Source organism: Sander vitreus, chromosome 1, assembly GCF_031162955.1.
Source record: "Sander vitreus isolate 19-12246 chromosome 1, sanVit1, whole genome shotgun sequence".
Lineage (NCBI taxonomy): Eukaryota > Metazoa > Chordata > Actinopteri > Perciformes > Percidae > Sander > Sander vitreus.
In genome coordinates, this window is record NC_135855.1 from 22308826 (window position 1) to 22330952 (window position 22127).

At 39.7% G+C, this 22127-nt stretch overlaps 2 protein-coding genes across 2 annotated transcripts; one reads left to right on the forward strand and one right to left on the reverse strand.

Moving 5' to 3' along the window:
* The first annotated feature begins 11174 nt into the window (after positions 1-11174).
* Positions 11175-18261, forward strand: ampd3a (adenosine monophosphate deaminase 3a). Its single transcript, XM_078248252.1, has 15 exons — positions 11175-11226; positions 12013-12235; positions 12381-12561; positions 12751-12916; positions 13010-13229; positions 13344-13473; positions 13676-13870; positions 14166-14297; positions 14416-14579; positions 14698-14824; positions 15138-15301; positions 15658-15778; positions 16575-16748; positions 16890-17000; positions 17113-18261. The coding sequence occupies exons 1-15, from the start codon at positions 11175-11177 to the stop codon at positions 17287-17289; spliced, it is 2337 nt and encodes a 778-aa protein (XP_078104378.1). The 3' UTR covers positions 17290-18261.
* On the reverse strand, positions 17329-20523 carry lyve1a (lymphatic vessel endothelial hyaluronic receptor 1a). Its single transcript, XM_078248264.1, has 6 exons — positions 20300-20523; positions 19976-20159; positions 19745-19884; positions 18900-19100; positions 18656-18728; positions 17329-18325 (listed from the first exon to the last, which is right to left on the reverse strand). Exons 1-6 carry the CDS (start codon positions 20379-20381, stop codon positions 18184-18186), a joined length of 822 nt encoding a protein of 273 aa, XP_078104390.1. The 5' UTR covers positions 20382-20523; the 3' UTR covers positions 17329-18183.
* Positions 20524-22127: the final 1604 nt, after the last annotated feature.

Consider the following 22127-nt stretch of genomic DNA (forward strand, 5'->3'; position numbering starts at 1 on the left):
ATGTTGTTGGGTTACAAGTAATTTCAGCCTATCAGCTCAGCAAATCATACAAAATTATGAAATCAGGTACATTTTCAAGAATTACCACACACCCACACATTTCCCACAATGTTTCATAAATATTGAATACACATTTCAAGTTTATTTTTATCTTACTTAAATACTGTAAGCAAATTATTTTGCATTCGGAGTATAAGCATTTGTTGTAGAGAATTACTGTATATGCCTAAAACCGAGAGTTAACAGTGCTTTACTGCTGTGTTTGCACAGAACCTTTTGGAAGAAGTGGAACTATACTAAAAAAAAAGCTTACAATTACTTAAATAAAAGATGTGGGGGTGCCTGGGGAGCTCACCTGGTTGAGCGTGCGCTCCATGTACAAAGGCTCAGTCCTTATCGCAATGGCCATAAGTTCAATTCTGACCTGTGGCCCTTTGCTGGATGTCATTCCCCTTTCCTATCTTCAGCTGTCCTGTCTAATAAAGGCCTAAATGCCCCAAAAATTATTAAAATAAATAAATGATGTGGATTTTGCGAGGCTTCAGTCTTTCTTAAATTGTATTTTTTTATATCTATTCCTGAAGTATAGCTTATGCCTTAAATAAACCGGCACAATGCACAGTAGCAACCATATGTCAATAACACAAGACCTGCCCCAAAAATTACTGAATGGCATGGGGCCATTAACAAATATTGTAAAGAAACTAAAACAAAGCAAATGTGCCATCTAGTGGCTTATTAAATGTGTTTCTACATTTTGAATAGGAATTTAGTTTCCACACAAAACCCTTATGGTAAGAAACTGAAATCGGAAATGAAATTTAAAAAAAAGAATAGACTGAATGGCTCTAGATCTGGCACACTCAGTGTACTCTAACTATGTGATGGCGTCACTGCTTCAGTAAGCCAATCAGCTGGTGATGCCAGCTGTACGGTGTAGGTCAACTAGTAAAAAAATAATACCCACTTTCCAGGGCTTACTGTATGCTAAGCTCCAAGTCTTTTATTTTTCCCACTGCTGTGTTCAGACAGCTATCGACAGTATTATAGTATTTTGGGACCTGCTCTTTTCCGCAGGATGTTTGGCTAAGATACCAAAGCTGGCAAAAATGCAACTGAGTGAAAAAGGTCTGTCTGGAGCCACTGGAAAATAACCATCAGGTGTTAATAAGCTCGCCTATTTACACAGTTTTTGGCACTGCTTATTGACACACTGTAATGGCACTATTGAGTAGAGGAGAGGAAGACAAATGAATAATCAGTCTGACAATACTATTGTCAATCAAAATGACACAGGTCAGGGCTAAGAGTCAGTCCTCTACAGCCAACTCTAAAAGTACCCTGATAACCTTAGCTGAGAGGATTAGCATCATAATCTCAAACACGGTCAGGCTAAATCAGGGACAGTGGGTCCCCCTCCTGCTTATGGCCACAGCCGTAAATCTGGGCCTTCTGTGTAAGGAGTTCATCCATGCGGTCCTGCAAGACTGCTTATTCTGCTATGCTAAGGTATCAGAGAAAGTGCTTTGATCTGTCTGTGAGACTCTACCCAGAGATTGATGTTACCAGTGATAAAGACAGCTTGGAGTTTTAGTTTCTTTGCATAGTTCACAGAATACATGCAATAATAGAGACGTCTTACTTTTGCCATGACGTGCACTGATGAGGTAGGTCCGGGTGAATGTGCTTACATGTCTTACATGAGAGACTGTAGCTAAAGAGACAGAATTGAGAGCAGTGGTTTTCAGCTTTGTAACAAATTAGTCTGTAGTGAAATCTTTAATATTATTTGTACATTTATTGCTTATTTAATCAAAAGGTCACCCTTACGTTGCTGGTATTTCCTGCTTGTCTGCTCATGCCTTGTCTCCGCAAAATGTCCTGCAAATGAATAAAACATCCACAAGAGGATGATTAATCTCTAAGAAAGAAGAGAGAAAAAAAGGAAAATAATTGTATTTTATATGTTGACCCATTTTGAACATCATCCCTACTACATCCATTAATACTGCCTTAAACAGTAGTGCAACAGTGCAAATGACTATGGCTGACTTCTGCCTTTGTACGGCTGATGTCCTTTCGCTAAGCTGCGGGAATGAAAGAGTTAAGGATGGAGTGATGAGCACTGCAGGTTGGTGGATGAGATATCATATACTCTAGCAACAACAAAGACACAGCATGACTTAGATGTTTCTCTATGGGGAACTTGTGCACAGTTTATACAAAATTCAGAGACTGTAAAGCGTGAGGAGGTGAGTGCACTTATTTGACATATTAGAAGTCTTGGACCAGTGATGACCACTGATAATTGACTATGGGAGGCAAACATCACTTACAGTATCTTTCTGTCTTTAAACCTTCGATTCAAAAAAATCTTGGTTTATGGTTGTATACAGTTTTGTTATACAGTATGCAAGACTTTGTAACTGGTAACTGGTTTATGTGTATCCAGATAAAAACCCATATATTGGTGAAATAAACTAATATATATATATTAGGACTGGGCAATATATCGATATTATATCGATATCGTGATACAAGATTAGATATCGTCTTAGATTTTGGATATCGTAATATGGTATAAGAGTTGTCTTTTCCTGTTTTTAAAGGCTGCATTACAGTAAAGTGATGTCATTTTCTGAGAACACCAGACTATTCTAGCTGTTTTATTATTTGCCTTTACCCACTTATTAGTCATTATATCCACATTACTGATGAGTATTTGTCAAAAATCTCATTGTGAAAATATTTTGTGAAAGCACCGATAGTCAACCCTACAGTATCGATATCGAGGTGTTTTGTCCAAAATATTGTGATATTTGATTTTCTCCATATCGTCCAGCTCTAATATATATATATATATCTACACACCACTTTTTAAGCAGCATTTAAGTCCTTGCTTGGGAAAGCATTTGTTTCCTTACTTTCCCTCTCTCATCACTGTCTCTAAATGGCTTTATCTTGTGTTGCTGACCTCTCTCTGAGAAATGACTTTGACAAAGAGCCAACTTGGGGGCTCAGCCATTAGCAGCAGTGACATGTCTGAGAAAAGACAAAAAAGACAAGATGAAGAAAGGGGCTATGAGTGGTTGGGTAATGGCCTCCTACGGGATTTACACAGTGAATGGGAAATAATAAATGAGGATCCTTATTCTCCTAAGTAACTGTGGAGATGATGCATGGTCAGCTACATATTTCCAGTGCATTTAAGCAGACTCACAAACACAAGGGTGCACAGACCCACATTTTTACAGTCCAGAGTGAGCACCATTAAGATATTTCCCACATTAATGTCAAATAATGCTTTCTGCAGAGCTACACTATAACTCTATTTTTCAACCATCTGATCTGATGTTTCCTAAACCCGACACTTTGATAAATAAGAGAAAGGCTTCTGTGAATGCTGAATAAAATATTGCATCTCCTGTGTTATTGGGGTACTGAGTTAGGGAGTCCTAAATATCAGAGAAGTCATTGTTTGGAAGTCCGAGTCGAGTCTCAAGTCTTTGAGCTTGAGTCCAAGTCAAGTCTCAAGTCTCTGGCCATCTGATCTGTCCCAAACACTGTATTGTTAAATATTATGAATTCAAAGCATGTTCTGTAGCTACCATCCATACAGTACAGTATCAGGTGTAGGATAACTTTATAGGGTCTACTTAACACATTCCTCTAGCCCTCGGACCTTGTGAAATATAAACCTAAGTCTGTCACATCTAGGGATGTAACAATTACCGGTGTAACGGTAAACTACGGTAAAAATGTTGATGATAACAATTACCGTTTTCATTTAGAATATCATTATTATCATGGTGGATTACCACGGTGTGGAAACCGTGTGTTCCCAGCTTCATCCGAGTCTCCTGAAGTTGCACACTGCGTAATCTACAGTGCGTTTCTTGAAGTTGGAATCATGGTGGAAGGAGGAGATGACAGCGCTCAGGACATTTATCAGTCTTGTAAAAAAGGCCATAGTAACACTTGCTCTGTCTCCTGAGATAATTGACCAATCAGTGACGAGAGTCATCGCTTTGATCTCCTTTCAATCACTCGCGCTCAGACAGGAGAAGGGGACAGAACAGCAGCTGTAAACTGACTTTTTCCTTTCGGACTCGTTGAAGTGATGCTAAACTGTCATGGGTTTTACTGCCCCGTTATCTGTGTAAACATTTAAGCTACGTTTATTCATATTTCAATAGGTGTACTGCTACAATGTGGATTAACTTTTGCCCGTGCTACGACATGACATTTATTTGGAGTGAGAGAGATATATTATTGCCTTGATAATATTGCTGTTGCTGTGTTTAGCATTGCATAGCTGATAGATTTGCAGATTGTTTATTATAACTTGTGCAGCCACGTGTTGATATTCAGCTTGTGTTAGGGCAATTTGCTAGCAACATGCAAACACCAGTAAACAGACTAGCGCTGTGGAGCCACATGCTTAGCTATTAAAGGTGTATTGCACCATTATGCATATGTGTGCTGTAATACATCGTGGCTTATTCTCAGTCTGTGTTACTGTGCAATATGTCACATTTATGTTAATTATTACAGAGAAATGAATGTAATTATTAGTATTGTTTCTTGTTATATTTAACAAGATTTTGTTTTTGTAAAAACATTTAGTTTTGGTAAATAATGTTCATAGTAAGTCAGATGCTTATTAATGTGAATTATTATTTGCTTATATTTCAGAACCACATGTAACGTCAACTACAACTTCATAGTTAACTTCATGTTGGCGTTATAAATCTTCCTGGATCTCAAAGTCAGACATCTCTGGTTCAAGTTCTTACCGGACACCCTACAGCGGGCCGGTGTTTCAGGAGCCAGTTTTCGATAGTTTTTACAAGCCTATTGCCTATATTTTTGTAATATAATAAACACTGTTTTAACATTTATTTTCTAAGTATTAGTAGGCTCAGTGAAACTGAGTCCAGCGTGAGGGAGATTGACTCAGAGGAGGTTAGTGAGGCCAGCGTCTCCACAGCAGGTGACCGTGGGCACGGATCCGCTGCGCCACGCATGGATGAAATAATGAAATAGTAAATAGGACTACAGTAACAGAAATATGTGCAGAATTAAGACGCCCAGTGTTTGGTGGACCGGGTACACCTTGTTCACTTAATAGCCTACAAATCATCCACGGGATCAATTACGCATCACATAAGTTTGCCCACCCGACACAGCGTTTGTTCCTGGGGAGATGGATTCGTGCGTCCCGCCTCCTGTGCGCCATAGATGTCTGAGCCTCAGCAACTACTGACTATAAAGATACAATTTGCCTGTTCCCAGCATTAGCACAACACTTTGCTTGTTACCTGTGACAATATATGCTAAATGTAACGTCTCTTTCACATTGTGTGTGACTGACCTATCTGGGTGCGTTTTGAGATGCCTGATGAAGTTCGACGTTGTTGATCTGACATTATTTATCTTGGTGCCACACACCTTGCATTTAGCTGTTCGCTTACTGCCACTGTTTACAAAGTTATTGAAAGCAAAACTAATGACAAAAAGCACAACTCCGGGAGGACTTGGTGTCGCCATCGTCAATGCATTTTTGTGAGTGCGCGCACATAAGGCATAACGCATGCGTTACGTTGCACATTATGGCAAAGGGCAGGGGACATGCAAGAAAATACATGAATACATTTAGATTTAAAGAGCAATAATTGCATGAAAACAGGTTGTTGACGAGTCTCGAAGCTCGAGTCCGAATCAAGTCTGAAGTCATTTGGGTCGAGTCGCAAGTCAAGTCTGAAGTAAGGTGTTTGTGCAACTTAAGTGCGACTCGAGTCCGAGTCTCAGACTCGAGTCCCCATCTCTGCTCAATATAGACAAGAGGGCATTTTTATCATTTTGGGATTGATTATAAAATGAGTTGTTTCCGTCTGGGGAATCAAGCATGCCGAGATGCAGCATGTGCAGTATGTGTTGACTCATGGTCATGTTTGAAGGAACATGACCACATGTACATCACAAGCAGGAATGAAAAAACACTGGTTGTTGAGCAGAATTGTTAAACCTCTGCAAATACTTTTGATTTGATAATTAGAAAAATGCATTTTTATGAAATTATAATCAACAAATTAATTAATTCTAAGTTGATTCAGGGGAAATGCTGCACTATAAATTTGTCACAGCTTGTGGTTTTGTCCATTTATCTTTGGCTGCTTATCTGGGTCCAAGGCGTGGTGAGATTAGGCTCATTATTATTATTATTATTGTTAATAATAAACAGCACCAGAACCATACATAAGGTTATTTTACCACATTGACTCCTAGAAGAGTGTGCTCACCATTGACATAAAGGATCAGTCTGGTCACTTTGCTGATCTATATGGTAATCAGAAAGTGTAGGGTAGAATAATGCCTTCTAAGGGCAATTCTTTGTTTTTAGATTGACTTTTGCCAGTACACCACAGCTGGATTATGTATTTTCAGATGTACAAAAAAAAGAGCTCAAATAAAAACAGTGCTAATAAGCAAGCAAACAGTGATAAATGAGCAAACGCTTGGATTGTTCTCAGACTGCCTGTCCGGGTGTACTTGAGAAAATGATCATAGCAGCTTGTGACTTAGGGCGTTTTCACACCGACAGACTTTAGTTCGGTTGAATCGAACTAGAGTTTGTTTGCCCCGCTGGGGCGGTTCGTTTGGGCAGGTGAGAACGTGGCAATCGAACTCTGGTGCGCATCAAAAGCGGACCAAACAAGCGTACCAAGACCTGCCTGAAGAGGTGGTCTCGGTACGCTTTAATTCGAACTCTGGAGCGGTTCGTTTGTGGTGAGAACGTGAGCCGTACTCGAACCGCACCAACTATATGTACTCCGCAAGTCTGAGCTAATGTCTCCTGTAGCCAGGTGTGTTTAGCAATCTGCGATGCAGAAGAGCAGCAAACTGTAGCAGCTTGCGGTGTTTCTATTACAGAAATAGACTGCAGTCAAGCTTCCCGTCCGTCACTCGTATCTCCGTGGTCAAACCAGCTGCTGCTAAAATTGGAGACAGACGCCGGCAGAGCAGAGCGATGTCTCGGTGACCAGAGCAGACGTAGTCACGTCTCTCGCGAAATAATGTCTGATAATTTTAATGAAATGAGCTGGTTTGACCACTAGACCAGAACACAGGACCTTCTTCCTGTATTTACTTTCTTGCTCCCGCCCCCAGACATATCCGACCAATAAGAGGGCTGGACGTTCTTGCCTGATTTGTAATGACGCATTTTGGTACGCTTGGATATTTCCAGGTGTGAAATCAAACCAAACCAAACCGACCGAGGGCAAATCGCTCCAAGTTTACTAACTCGCCAACTGATTCGGACCAAAGCAAACGAACTACAGGTGTGAATACGCCCTAAATGACTGAAAGGGACAACTGCAATGGCTACCTGGTTGTGATGCCTCTTTGCCACAGAAGTAGTGAGGAGTCTCTCTTCTGCACTCCCTGTCTATGTGTGCAGACTAGGGCTGTAACGATACACCAAACCCACGATTTGGTTCGTATCAAGATTTTTGACCCACGATTCGATACAAACCTCGATTCTTTTGGGGGGGGGGGGTTGGAGGGGAGCTATACTCAGTAAACGTAATACAACTTTTTTTCTGCCACATGACATCGTTTTGTCACTGATTACATGCCACTTTGCAACACAGTAATACAACAGAGACCTTATTTACTGATACTGATTGATTTCAATATTGATCGATCCAGCCAAAGGTTAGCCTACTATAAAGGTGCTGGTTGACAAGTAGCTAATGCTAATGCTTGGTCTGGAACGTTAGTTAATTATTGGTGGGTAACATAAGATTACGACATTGTTCAACAGGCTCAGTTATTTTTAGTATGATTGTTTTGACCACGATTAACAACTCTGGGCTAACCCACGAATTCATCAGTAATGTTAACTGTATAGATAGACGACTAATCTAATGGTAATTTAGCCAGCTAGCATACCCCTGTCTGTCTGCCTCACTCTCCCGGCGCTGCAAGGCTTCAGTCGGGATGAGAGCTGACAACAGCCCCGGGGACACATCCACAGTCAGCCCCGAGCCAGCTAGCAGCCAGCCACTATCATTACAGCAATCCAAACCCGGTCCGTGCTAACGGGAGTTTACTGAACCGTTGGGAAACAGACCCAGGCACCTGAGTCAGAACAGCGGCCATTCGTAATGTTACACCTCCATTGGCGTTACCGGTGTTCGGGCCGAAAATCTCCTCCCTGCCGAATCCCCCCACTCCCCTTTCGCGTTTAGCCTAGCTAAATTTAACCGACAAAAGGGGGATAAGGCACCAAAACGACTAATACTAATAGTAATTTAAAGATGTGGTAGCATTGGATCTGGACAGGAAGGATAACTCTGGGAGGTGGAAGGGGTGTGTCGCGATTCTGCCTTCTCACACAAACACAGGTTCGTGGATCTGAGCGTTGCAATTTCGGTTACATATCGCATGTCGTTACAGCCCTAGTGCACACTATATGTAAGTGTAAGAGAGTTCTTGTGTGTTTGTCTGAGAGAGATAAATAGAGCAGAAGGCAGCAGGTTCTGTCTACTCTGCAGGGTTTCACCATGTCAAATTTAAGACTTTTTAAGACCTTTTTAAGAAATCTGTTTTATGTCTGTGGTACAATCCGAAAGAGACCAATAACACCAAAGCTGATTGGCTGCAAAATAAGTTGCATGTTGGGCTCATTTGTAGTCGTAATGCAGCAAATTGTATTCGGACTAGCAAAAGAAAGAACTACAACACCACAGAAATAAATTTAAAAATTCTAAAGCGCTGCAGGAGCATTTCAATGAGCATTAGGGGTAGCGTTACATGTACGTATGAAAATTAACACCTGTTTGACATTATTGAAGACCTAGAACACAATACTAGAACACAATACGGATTTAAGACTTGTTAAAGCCTAAAACTTTTTAAGACCCAGTGGAAACCCTGCCTCTAAGTGAGGCCTCTCATTGTTCACAGCCAGTTATAACATAGTCTCAGGATTAGTAGCTCTGTCAACATGAGGCCACTGGCTCCTTAAAATAGAGAGATTGGCAGTCAGAAAAACAAAACTGTAATTGTATGCCACCATAGACTCATAGATTGACTGAGTCTGACCCAGATAGATGCAGACAGAATCTCTGAAGGTACCACTGAATCTGTACAGTGCTTCACTGTGTCCAACTTAAGATGACAACACCCCCAGATATGGCTATGAGCGGCACTGAAGGTAAGCGCAGATCTGATGATAGGTATAATACAAGATAATGGGTAAAATGGCTATGAATCAAGTTACAGTGTAAGCTATTCTCTGCATCACTGCACATCTGCTATTATTCAGCAGCAAAATGTAACAGTATGTGTGGGGGAGATGAGTCCCTGCTGGGTGTTGAGTAGCAAAAACCTAAATTAATTTTTGAATACATAGTAAGTAATAGAAGTAATTTTGACTTGATGCAATTAAATAAATAAAACAAAATTACAGAAAAAAATGTATAAAGACAATTACAAACAGAATGGTTTATTGCCAAGTAAGTTACTTTTTTTCACATACAAGAATTTTCCCTTGTTGTGATGCATAACAATTAGTTAACGTTAAGAGAAAAATACAAACATAAAAGCCAGTAGGTCACAGCAAGTGCCGAATTAAATGTAACCTTTTTTTTTGGGGGGGGGGGGTCCTTAACACATGTAATCGTTAATTGACACAGCTTTTTGTTGAATGCAGAATAAGCTATTTTTTGGCCATAGACAGTATATAAGAAGATCATGAGTTAGTAACCGCCAAAGACTGTTGAATGAAAATGTTTCATCTTTTCTAAATAAAGTTACAGTCTATGCTCAAAAATTTTAATTGTATTCATACCTAATGTAAAGTTAAGAAACAGCCAAAACGGTTGTGAAAGTTATTGTAATGAACTTACCAGCTGGCAGCACTTCTGCAGGATGAGCCAGCTAGCTGGCTAAAACATATACCGTTAACCTCTTTGGTGTAACGCATGCCCTTAGGCTGGGAAGTGCATGCTACTAGCTAGTATAGGGCATTGATGTATTAAGAGAACAGTAAAGTTACCTAACACAAAAAAAGCGTAATGTTAACGTTACGTATATTGTACCTAGCTGTATTAGTACGTTGGTTAAAAACTAGCCTATAACTTCCTAACACTCAAACGTTGCAGTTAACCGAATAACTGAACCGTTAACGTTGACGTGTTCAGCCCCGACAAACGCGAAATTAAACTGAAACGGTGGTGCGTTGAACACCTTGATGTGTGCGCAAGCGCCGCTGTCTTTTTAATACCACGAGTTGGTTTAGCACAGTAAAATTAAGGTTTAGCTACACTAGACAGTATAAAACAGGTTTACATACACGTCGCTGCTGATTGGGTAACACCTCTGACACACCCAGCAAAAGAAGGAAAACCACTGGGGTAAAGGTAGTAGGCTTAAAACCATGCTTAAAGCCCGTTTTACACACGTCCATGGTTTCACACCGTTTCTAAGAAACATGTCGTTTAACCTGGAAACCTGATCCAAAACGGTGCAAACCGTGCCTAGCTGGCCCGTAGTCTTAATGTTAGCTACTTAATAGAGCTAACGTTAATTAGCCGCGCACTGATTTTAAGAAAGTGTCGTCAGGTTATATAGCTAGCTAATGGTCAGGTTCATTTTTCATGTTTTTTAAACAGATTTCAGGTCCATTGGCGAAAAAACGGCATTAGTTATAATTTTTGTCGGTGCAATGTTTTGTTTTGTTTTCTTCCGGAAATCTTTTGGTGATTAACGTTAGCTATAGTTCCTGTCCAGCTGTCATTGGCGATCGAGGCTCTCACTCATGCTGAACAATATAACTTCTTTTTTTAAACTAAAATGGGATGTGTGGCGTCTGACTGTGAGAAAAAGAAATACAAGTATTTGTTTCACAGAAATTATTTCGGGGTGTATGAAAGGACAATTAATAATTGATAAGGCCATTATCTCCAGACCAGATCAATACAGCTTTATGAGCCTATCTCTTTTCACTGTGATGTCATAAAGCTCCGCTGATGCACACAGCTGTTGTCAGGATAGTGTTGTGTGTCCGGAATGATAAAGTTTCCTGGAAGCAGCATTGCAGAGCGGAACATTGGCATATGAAACCATGCAGCATGGCCCTTCTCTGGTGTTGACTCAGCAGTCCAATGGCAAACTGTATCCTGTATCACAAGATATCAATACGCTACAATTCACCAGGTTATCTCCTTTGCTTAAATAGACAGTGTGTTTAACATACTGTCTGAGCATGACTGTACCTGACGGTGGATCCAGGATTACATACTTTAGTAATAACAAGCGTTATTTACAGCTATGATGTTGATGATACGGGCTAAAACAGAATTACTGCCATTATTTTTATTACAGTAAGTAGTGACAGAGTGCCAATATAAAGTAACATGTCTAGCTCAGGAGGACTTGCTTTCCTACAAAGGTCATGAATCTTGAGAATTTAATGGAACTATCTGACACAAGAGTTATTTTCAAAATGTCAATTTTGTACCGCTGCACAATTCAAAATGCTTTTAACCTAAGTATGATATTCCACAGAACTAGCTATGTTTCCATTACATTATCCCATTTTGCTACTCAGGAAAACAGGAAAAGCAAATTGTGGACAACAACAATAAAGCTAGATAATGTAATAAAGATAATGTTAATATTGACTGTGGAATGAAGCACCACAAGAGGTGATTTTTTTTTCATGGTTTTCATTTGGAGTTGGGAGAAAAAAACAACTCGATAGAAAGTGAAGTGTTTAAAATGAATCCTGTTGGACACGAACAATTCACACAGAGCTCTCCGGGTGGTGATGCTGTGCAGCAGTTAGTTCTTGAATGTCCTGCACCCAAACACAGGTAGATTCACTTCAGCATAGACTGGTCAGAGCAAGTAAAGATCTAATAAAGGGCAGGTCCTCTTTGTATCCCATGATTATATGTCACTGTCACCAGTCATTTTACTGTAGTTTCTTCCTTCTTGCAGACATGCCTCGTCAATTTCCGAAGGTAACTCTGAGTGAGGCAGAGAAGGAGACACAACTGCTGGCAGAGAAGGTATATGCATCAGCGCTAAAGGAAGAAGACAACAAGGATGCCTTGTCAATGTTCAACGTGCCTGAGGACTGCCCAATTGGCCTCCAGCAAGCCAAGGAACATGAACTGCTGAAGGAGCTGGCAGAGCAACAGTCAGAGGAGAGTACCAAGAGGTAGGCTCTGCTATTTGTCTTGCACCAAATCACAGAGGATGTTGTCATCAGTCAGATCAGTGTCACAAATGAATGCCTTAACAATTGTATCATGACTTCTGGAAAAGTTAAGTTCGTTAAAATAATGATATTGCTAATTTTGCAGGAAAAGAAGCTTGAAGATGATTCGTTCCCAGTCAATGTCCCTGCAGATCCCAGTGAATACAGATTGTATGCGGTCAGTGGCAGTCACGCCATACCTGTCCCCCAGCTCCACTTGCTCATCACTGCCAGAAAACTGCCCTGATTACCAGAGGGTCACTATTAGTGGTGATTACTGTGCTGGAGTAAGTACTACTGTATTAACACAAATGTGTGCATCACTGTTAGAGAAATTAATGCTTTCGCAGCTTTTACATTTGTTTTTCATGTTCACAGAATGTTGAAAAACATGGCATAATTGTGCACTTACCAATGGCTTAAATAAGACAACACTTGATGGATGGATTTATGTGTCATATCCATTCCTGATTCAGATCACAGTGGAGGACTATGAACAGGCAGCCAAAAGTCTGTTTAAGGCTCTGCTTATTCGCGAGAAATACTCAAAGCTGGCCTATCATAGATTCTGTAGAACCACAGCCCAGTTCCTCCGCAGCGCTGAGAACGTGAGATGGAGCGAAGAAGATGAAGTTCTACCAGGTATGAAGTGTACACGCGTTATGGTTATTGATACACTCACTGATGTTTGTTCTGGTTCATATGACAGTAACAGAACAATGTTGTGGCCTCCAGATATGTGCCCATGTCCAACAAAGGGGGAAGATCCCTACAGTACGGAGAACATCCCTGAGAATCTGAACTATGAACTAAAGATGAAGGATGGGATAGTGTATGTGTATGACAATGCCCAGGCTTTGAGAGAAAACCAGCCCAATGACCTTCCTTACCCTGACTTAGAGACCTTTGCCATAGACCTCAGTCATGTGCTGGCAATGATTGCAGATGGACCCACGTAAGTTGCCAAAACAAAAAGACACTACAGCTATGGTTGTAAAACTGGTTGTTGCCACCTATGCATGCGGTACTTAATCCCACTTACTAAACTGAGGCCCACTCTAATTTTCAGGAAGACCTACTGTCACAGACGACTAAATTTCTTGAGTTCAAAGTTCTACCTCCATGATATGCTCAATGAGATGGCTGAGCTAAAGGAACTGAAAAGTGTGCCTCACAGAGATTTCTACAATGTTAGGAAGGTTGGATCGACAGAGTGTATCATCCAATATTGCATCCCACAGATTGTCTCTGAGAAAACACCTAAACATATGATTTGACAGTACATGCTGTCAGTTCTTCCATAACTATTTGTATAAAATGGTACGGTAAAAGCCATGTGTGTTTTTGTAAACGCTCAATTTGTCCAATAGACTGAACATAGACTTTGTTTCTCTCTATCAGGTGGACACGCATATTCATGCAGCTGCCTGCATGTCTCAGAAACACCTGTTGACCTTCATCCAGGAAACATATAAGACTGATGCTGACCGTGTGGTGTTGGAAAAGGCAGGACAAAAGATGACTCTCCAGCAGGTTTTCCACAGTCTCAATAAGGACCCCTATGACCTTACTGTGGACTCTCTGGATGTGCATGCTGTAAGAAAAGTAGAAAATGCCCCCATGTTTTAGCATTATTTTTTTCGGAGGCAAATTAATACGTTTCTCAATTTTGTCAGAAATGTTTCTGTCAAGGCAATAAAAAAAATGTAAATTTCATGTCAAATTACACATTGCATAATTTTTATGCTAATTACAATTCCTTCACTCTCTCTGCCTCTAATTTGTATCGCTTCAGTTCACTGCCAAGACAGGTAAATACCAGTTTTGATTGGCGCTTTTTCATGACCATTCTGGGTTCACAATTATGCTTTGTAATTTATAAACTTTACAGGGGAGACATACCTTCCACCGGTTTGACAAGTTCAATTCGAAGTATAATCCAGTGGGAGCCAGTGAACTTCGAGAAATCTTCCTGAAAACAGACAACCTCATAAATGGAGAGTATTTTGCTCGCATCATACAGGTATCATATTATGTACTCATACATTTTAAGTCAGAACTTGTATAAAAAAAAACAAAAAAACAAAAAAAACCTTTGCAGAGACAGTTTAGCACACTCTACTTCTCTCACATTTTAATAGGAAGTGGCCCATGACCTGGAGGAGAGTAAGTACCAGCATGCAGAGCCACGCCTTTCCATCTACGGACGCTCTCCACAGGAGTGGGACAGTCTGGCTAAGTGGTTTATTCACCACAAAGTACACTCTCCAAACATGAGGTGGATCATTCAAGTGCCCAGAATATAGTGAGTGCTACAGCCTGAAGAAAGAAAAAAACAAGCTTTTAATTTATAAGAGAACTTATTAAAATGTGAAATCTTGAAATTTCCTAAAGTTATAAAACTATGTTTTTATGTGTTTCAGTGATATTTTCAAGGCAAAGAAGCTTGTACCTAATTTTGCCAAGATGCTGGAGAACATATTCCTTCCTCTATTTGAGGCCACTGTTAACCCACAGACGCACAAACAACTTCATGTGTTTCTCAAATATGTAAGTTTCTAATTTATACCTAATGTTACCTATTCACTGCTATTCATTTGTTGGAGGTAATAAGCATTTATATGCAGTATATAAACACTAAATAAATGGTTTATAACACACTATAAGATAGTTGTAAGATGATGAAAAGTGTTTATTAAGTAGTATATAGTATATGTCAACAAATGTAACTCCCTGCGTGGGCACCCATAGGTGGAGGCTGGTGTATAAACAGATAATGAATGACAATATAGTAAAACACAGTTGTCTAATTAATTTGAAGGTAAGATTAGTACCAGTAATAAATGACTTATTTTTTGTACAGGTGTCAGGGTTCGACAGCGTAGACGATGAGTCCAAACACAGCGATCACATGTTCTCCTTCAGGAGCCCAAAGCCAGAACAGTGGACTGCAGATGACAACCCTCCCTACAGCTACTACATCTTCCACATGTATGCAAACATCATGGTCCTCAACAACCTCAGAAAGTAAGCTCTAATGCCTTCTTTACTCTTCAAAACCCACACCTCTTCACTGAAGGAGAGTGCTTTGCTGTAAGATTGATGGGGGGAAATGCTGTGCCTTTACAATGTAGGACCTGACCTGGTACTGGGTCCAGCACTCAGTGGACAGTTTACTTTGTAAAGCTCTCAGGGAAGAAATCATTAATTAATCATAGGAAAGTAAGAACCATACAAGTACCGAACTATTGAACACTGAGCTGATCAGGACATCTCAATATGCAGCTGATATCTAAATGTTCTCAGTATGATGAATACAAGGATGAAAGAGGACTGTTCTATGATTTGCTCATATATTGATTGTCCTTTTGTGTCCAAAATAGAGAGCGTGGACTGAGCACCTTCCAGTTCCGTCCCCATTGCGGAGAAGCTGGATCAATCACTCACTTGGTCTCTGCCTTTCTCACATCAGACAATATCTCACATGGACTCAACTTGAAGAAGGTACAGACTTGTGGACAAGTTATTCTAGTATTTAAATGCTGTTGGCAGAATTTATAGTGATCAAAGAGTTATCCTTCCCGGAGCAGGGAGGGGATAACATGGGACTGCTGCTGCTGTGTGGGTTTACCCATAGCCAAAGATCAATAATACGACTATTCTCTATTCTTTTTGTCCAAAATAGCGACCGCAATGTGAGAACACAGAAGAGTGTTTGTTTTAATGACTCTTCACTTTGGACCAAATGGCAACATAATCAATACTAAAGTTAATGTTTCTTCCTTTTGAAGTTTTTGTTGGTTTGAGCCCAAGCTTGTGTATCCGAAATGTCCTGCAGATTTCTCGCTATTAGCGTGAAAATGTGAGAACCATAGGTGAGGGAGAAGAAATTGGAAGTTTTGAATTTCTGATGGATGAACAGTATGTTCCTGAAAACAATGATGATCTACAACACTAACTGCTAAGAAATAGAGTAAGGTAGCAAGGTGCTTTCTTGTTGCTTCTTTAGGTTATCATCTGTGTAACTTATTTATTACAATTGCAATAATCCAACTGTATCTACAGTAAGTCTGGACAATGTGGATAAAGGCCTACACATTCTTATATATGATCAGGTTGTGTTCATTATGGGGAACCTGGATCTAAAACCTAATGTTTTAGATTTAACAATACAGAACTTGTGAGTCCTTGTTCAACGTGCACAACAAAGTACCAAGTTCCAGCTCTGTGTACTGTATGTGCATATGTACCATATATGTTTGTCTGACTGTCATTTATTTTAAACTTCATGCTCCCTCAGAGCCCTGTGCTGCAGTACCTGTACTATCTGGCCCAGGTGCCAATTGCAATGTCTCCACTCAGCAACAACAGCCTGTTCCTGGAATACTCCAAAAATCCTCTCCGAGAGTTCCTGCACAAAGGCCTGTGTGTGTCCCTGTCCACAGATGATCCCATGCAGTTCCACTACACCAAGGTAAACAGAAACAAATACGCAGGAAATATAGTGTTTCTAGTTCAGTATACCAGAATCAAAACAAACATGCAGTGTACTTTAGATGGATTTAGTTCTGCAGTGTAAATAATTCCTTATCCATTGTTTACGTCCTGATTCTAGGAACCACTAATGGAAGAGTACGCTATCGCAGCTCAGCTGTGGAAGCTCAGCACCTGTGATGTGTGTGAAATAGCCAGAAACAGTGTGCTGCAAAGTGGACTGTCTCACCAGGTAGTGACATTTTCACCGCCTACTTTTTCCATTTTCTCTGCCCAATCTCCATGACATTTAATCAACATTGATCTCATCTTTCTCCCAATAATTTGTTGTTGTTTGTTTACAGGAAAAGAGGCACTTCTTAGGAGAGAACTACCTGAAAGATGGACCTGAAGGGAATGATATACGTCGGACCAACGTCGCCCAGATCCGCATGGCCTACAGACACGAGACACTGTGCAATGAACTCAGCTTCATAGTCGATGCAGTGAAGTCTGAAGCTATGAATTCCCAGTATGAATAAAATGGACCTCGCATTAGACAGAATCCAAGCATGCTGAGCTCTCAGTAATCACCATGTACCTTTATTTTGAAAAGTGCCAGTGAGTGACTGTAAAGATTACATGAAAAATACAATATCCTGCCAATCAAAAAGCAATGCTTAAGTGGTCACAAGTTCATAAGGAGTTTGGTGAAGTGAAGACGCATGCTTTGGATGACTGATGGCACTTTGCTTCTCAAAGGTTTAGACAAAAACTGTGGGGGTCCAGGCTTGTGTGAAATACATTCACACACTTGTCATTACACAAACCCAGAATGTATAAACAATTGTACCTTACACTCCATTTTGCGATGGGGGTATGCCATAGAAATAGTTTGAAACTTGACGTTTTTCAGTTACTGTATACACTGTACATCAGACAAAAGAAGAACACTTGTGGTTGAGAGTGTTACACAATGTTAGGCTAGATGACCGATAACAGATGATGTCTGGTACATTTCCTCCGTCTCTCCCTTAATTAGCTTGTTTTAAAGAGGTTTGGAAGATATCAGTATATTTAAATTTTGGGAGATACATCAGTTCATAATGGCACAATGCTTGAAATTGTTGCATTTACATGTATGTTCATTATTTGAAGCAACAGACAGTATGTTAAAAAAAATAAAATGTCTTCAGTCTTCACAATGATTGTATAGCCAACATTGCCATCTAGTGGCCAGACTGCACCATTTATTAACATCAGATGACTGAAAATAAGCACATACTGTATAACATATACAGTACAAAAATAAATGCCCTTTATGGCCATTCTATTACATTACTTCACACAAAACAAGGGACACATCTTTGTCCTAAAAAAAAACCTCAGTAGTTGTCCATGGAGTGCCTCTTAAAAATATCTCATCAGAGAAATGTTTAACTTGCATTGTCAACCACTTCTATCGTCTCATCTTCCTGTGCAGCCTGATTGGTTTCCTTTCTGTTCTTCTCACACGTCCATTCTTCTGTCTGGATGTACTCTTGCTGCTGCTTTATGTCAGAGCTCTGAGCGCGACTCCTTTTCACAGAGAGAAAAAACAAACAAATGATGCACTAATATACGTATGTAATAATAAAAAAAGGACAAATAAATGTAATATTCAGTACAAAGAAAGATCCTTTGCCTTATCAGTTTATCCACAGCTCTTCTGTGCTGATATACAGTATAGCTTCTAGAGTATAGCTCTACTAGAGTAGTAGAGTAGTGCTATTGTATGTAGAGCCCACTCACAACCAATTCACTATTAACTGATTCATGTATGTGCTTTTTCAGATAGCATAATTTAACCACAACACAAGTCTTTGGACCTCAGTATTATAAAGTATGTTCATATGGAAAACCACTCACAATTTGATGTATGCAAGAATAATTATTGCAGTAAGGAGAAGGGCACAAGTTGACGTGATGAGTACAGCCTTTGCTGGAACAATAAAACATGAAAGGGAAAATACATTAGTTATATAAAACAAAAATCACATCCACACACTTATGATAGAACATTTTTGTAGTTGTTACTCATATGTAGTATGTATTGAATATGACAAAAAAATCCTCCACAGCATTAATTTCCTTGTGAACAAAATCCTCATACCTCCAGCTAAACTTTGTACACTGCTGACAAACCGGGCTGGTGCTGCCTCATTGTCTATGGTTTTAGGAGTTGAGGAAGAAGTCGTAGACTGCGTGGTCCGGGTGGAGGTTGCTGCCTTAGAAGGAGACTGAGTTTGCCGCGAGTAATCCCTGCTGTTCAAAGGGCTATTAGTCGTTGCATCCCTTAATTGTGTTGCCGCATCTGTGCATGTACATAAAGGCCATGAGAGATTAGATAAGTTTTATAAAAAGTGCATGCCATTTGATAAATGTATGTATGTTTTTCAAAAATAGTTTCAGCCTCCCATTTGCAACTCTGTGCTGACAGTGATGTCCTTGTACAGCTGCCTTTAAATATAGTGCAGGAAATTATTAAAAACAGCATTTCTGAATGAGTTTCCGGTAATGGTACATATTTAGTTTATGTATTTATTTAAAAATCCTGTAAAATAAACATAACACAATTGTGGAGGTTTATACAATGCTTTTATGATCTCCACAATTTCACACAACACAACATTCAATCAAACAATTCAATCATTAATCCATCATTAATTTCTAAAGGAATTTTGTAGTAGTAGTAGAACGTAGTTTTCCATAAAAAAACAAAACAAGTTATGTAGAATATAGAAAAAATGCAGCTATTCAGTCCAAATGTAAATGTGATAGCACAGCCTATGGCAGGACTATTCATTCACACTAATCTGAGTTAATACCTTCTGTTTTAATACCAACATGTTTTATTTAAAGAACAAAAAGCTAGGGCTGTGTTAAGAATAGCATGCGTGATATCTACAACTTACTGTTGCCTCTTAATGTGTAGTGTAAAAAATAAAAAGGTCATACCTGATTCATTGAAGCAGAACACATCAAACTTTTGTGTAACAGAGGCTCGCCACATCACCAAGCCCGTCTGACTTTTGCCACAATTAGAAAGGGCCTTGATGCGAGGAACGACAGCAAAATGTTCATCAATCCAGCCAAACCTGAATAAAAACAAAACATGACAGAACATCAGGCGCTTTTCATCAAACTCCACTAAGATGAGTGAGTTGATCATTTCTTCTCTGGTCTCACCTGCATGTTTCTAAGCCTCTACTGAGAGCTTCCTGTACTTGTGCTTTTGAGGCAATGTTCACTCCAAGGGCCGAACAGAGCCCCCGAGCTTCAGAGGCATTGAAGCCATACTGAGGCTGGTTGAGGTCATTTAAGTCGCTAACCTGGAATACTCCAGCAATACTTTGGTTTGCTGCTGGGAAAACTGGAAACCATTTATTAGATTTAGATACTTTGAGGAAAAGGAGTTGCCTACATTTTATCTACAGACATTTTTATTCATAAAAACAAAACAAGATAGAATTTTACAAATGAATAAATATCAAACGTGCTAGAATTACTTACCTCTGATGTGGCTTGTTTCAATATATTGATCAGAGATGACTGGAGTAATTGACAACACCGATGAGATGCAAAGCCAGATCATATTTATGAGAAAAGAGGTCAGAAAAGAGTCGGATGAATGCAGATGGACGGCAAGTGATGCCCGGTTTATGCGCTTGTGAGCCAAATGACAGGGTTAAATAGAGTTGATTCTATTCACTGGGGTGTGTGTGGACTCTGTCATTGCCAGAAAGAAAAGGAAAAGGAAGAGGGAAGTACTGCTCACGGGTCAGCTCAAGAGCCATTATATGTTCTAGGAGCAGGGCCCAGGAGACAAAGATATAAAACTCATTTGTCAACAGGAGATAAAGCAACAAAGGTTATGTGAAGCCAAATGCAGTAAATTCATGTTCCAGGAATAATTAAATGACGATTTAAACTGGATTGTTCTTTGACTTAAACAAGTGTTAAGTTAAGAACATACACAATACATTTGTTGGATTTAAGTGAAAATACAGCTTGTAATATGCGTAGTTTAAGCCTGTCCTCTTGGGGTTAGGGTTAGCCTGTCCTAATGATTTCCTCCCATGGGGAATTACTCAATCATGAACATGCTTATGATCTCCTGTATCCTCTGATGAGCCTTTGGCACACGGCAACATCCCACTTCCACAAAAACATCTCCACACAAGCCCTGACGACAGGAAATGACGCAGAGCTGACGAACATGCAGCAGTGTTTTTGTCAGATATGAGGTGTCAATGGGGGCATTATAAATGACACACATCGGGAGCTGATATTTAACTTCTCTTAAGGTGTTTGTGTGTCTATGGGGTCACATTAAGACCTTCAAGAGTTAAAATACATTACATTAAATGGTTTCCTGAGTTAACTAAGCTACTCCAATGAGATTATAATGGAATTTAGATGTGTCGGTAAGTGAGAACAGAGAAGAAAATAGGATTGGGATTGACCTTTTTCACAGCATTTTGACTTTTGTCATTTTGACATCATGAAAAAAAATACCAGGACCCTGAAACTGAACCAGCTAAATGAAATTCAGCAATCATCAATTTTATTTACACCTGTGCTTTTTCTACTGTGACATGTCAAAATATGCCTATTGATTACATAATTAATGATAAATGTTGCTTTCTTTCCAAGAGTTGGATGAGAAAATCAATACCACTATGATGTCGGATAAATAAGCTACAGCCAGCAGTCGATTAGCTTAGCTTATTTTAGCATACCACTGGAAACAGTGGGAAACAGCTATCCTGGCTCTGTCCAAAGGTAGAAAAATCCACCTACCAGCACCTCTAAACTCACAAACTTACAATGCTATGTCTTGTTTGGGTAAGCCATCCAAACTTAACTAATTACCAGGGGGAGGGGCTATTTCTAGTCTTGATGCAGTGACTTTTTTTTTTTATAGTTTCTGCAACCTAACATTGACAACAAGACAGATTAACAAACAATTCATAAAATGTTAATTAGTGAGCTTTAGATGTGCTGGTAGGTGGCTTTAGTAGCCTTTGGACAGAGCCAGGCTAGCTGTTGACCCATGTTTTTAGTCGTTGTGCTAAGCTAAACTAAGCTGTAGCGATATATTTAGCTTACACATAGACATGAGTGTTATTAAACTTCTCATCAAACTCCAGGCAAGGATGCAAATTAATGTACTTTGCAAAATGAACACAGACACAGTTAGCAACTAGCTGAACATAGAGGAGCATTTAGCAGCTAAAGCGCAATATTTCCCTGTGTTGGTAGACCAATAACAGAGCTAAAAGATAATGAATATTGGTCTTACATTCACCAGGCAACAGCAAATGTTTGCTAACATATT

Excerpts from the sequence above, each read along its gene's own strand:
- ampd3a (XM_078248252.1), top strand. The coding sequence starts at position 11,175 with ATGGCAAACTGTATCCTGTATCACAAGATATCAATACGCTACAATTCA. Across the intron at positions 12,236-12,380 it reads TCAGAGGAGAGTACCAAGAG|GAAAAGAAGCTTGAAGATGA; the intron begins GTAGGCTCTGCT and ends CTAATTTTGCAG. Across the intron at positions 13,871-14,165 it reads ACTCTCTGGATGTGCATGCT|GGGAGACATACCTTCCACCG; the intron begins GTAAGAAAAGTA and ends TAAACTTTACAG.
- lyve1a (XM_078248264.1), bottom strand. The coding sequence starts at position 20,381 with ATGATCTGGCTTTGCATCTCATCGGTGTTGTCAATTACTCCAGTCATC. Across the intron at positions 20,160-20,299 it reads TGAAACAAGCCACATCAGAG|TTTTCCCAGCAGCAAACCAA; the intron begins GTAAGTAATTCT and ends AATGGTTTCCAG. Across the intron at positions 18,729-18,899 it reads TGTACAAAGTTTAGCTGGAG|CAAAGGCTGTACTCATCACG; the intron begins GTATGAGGATTT and ends TTATTGTTCCAG.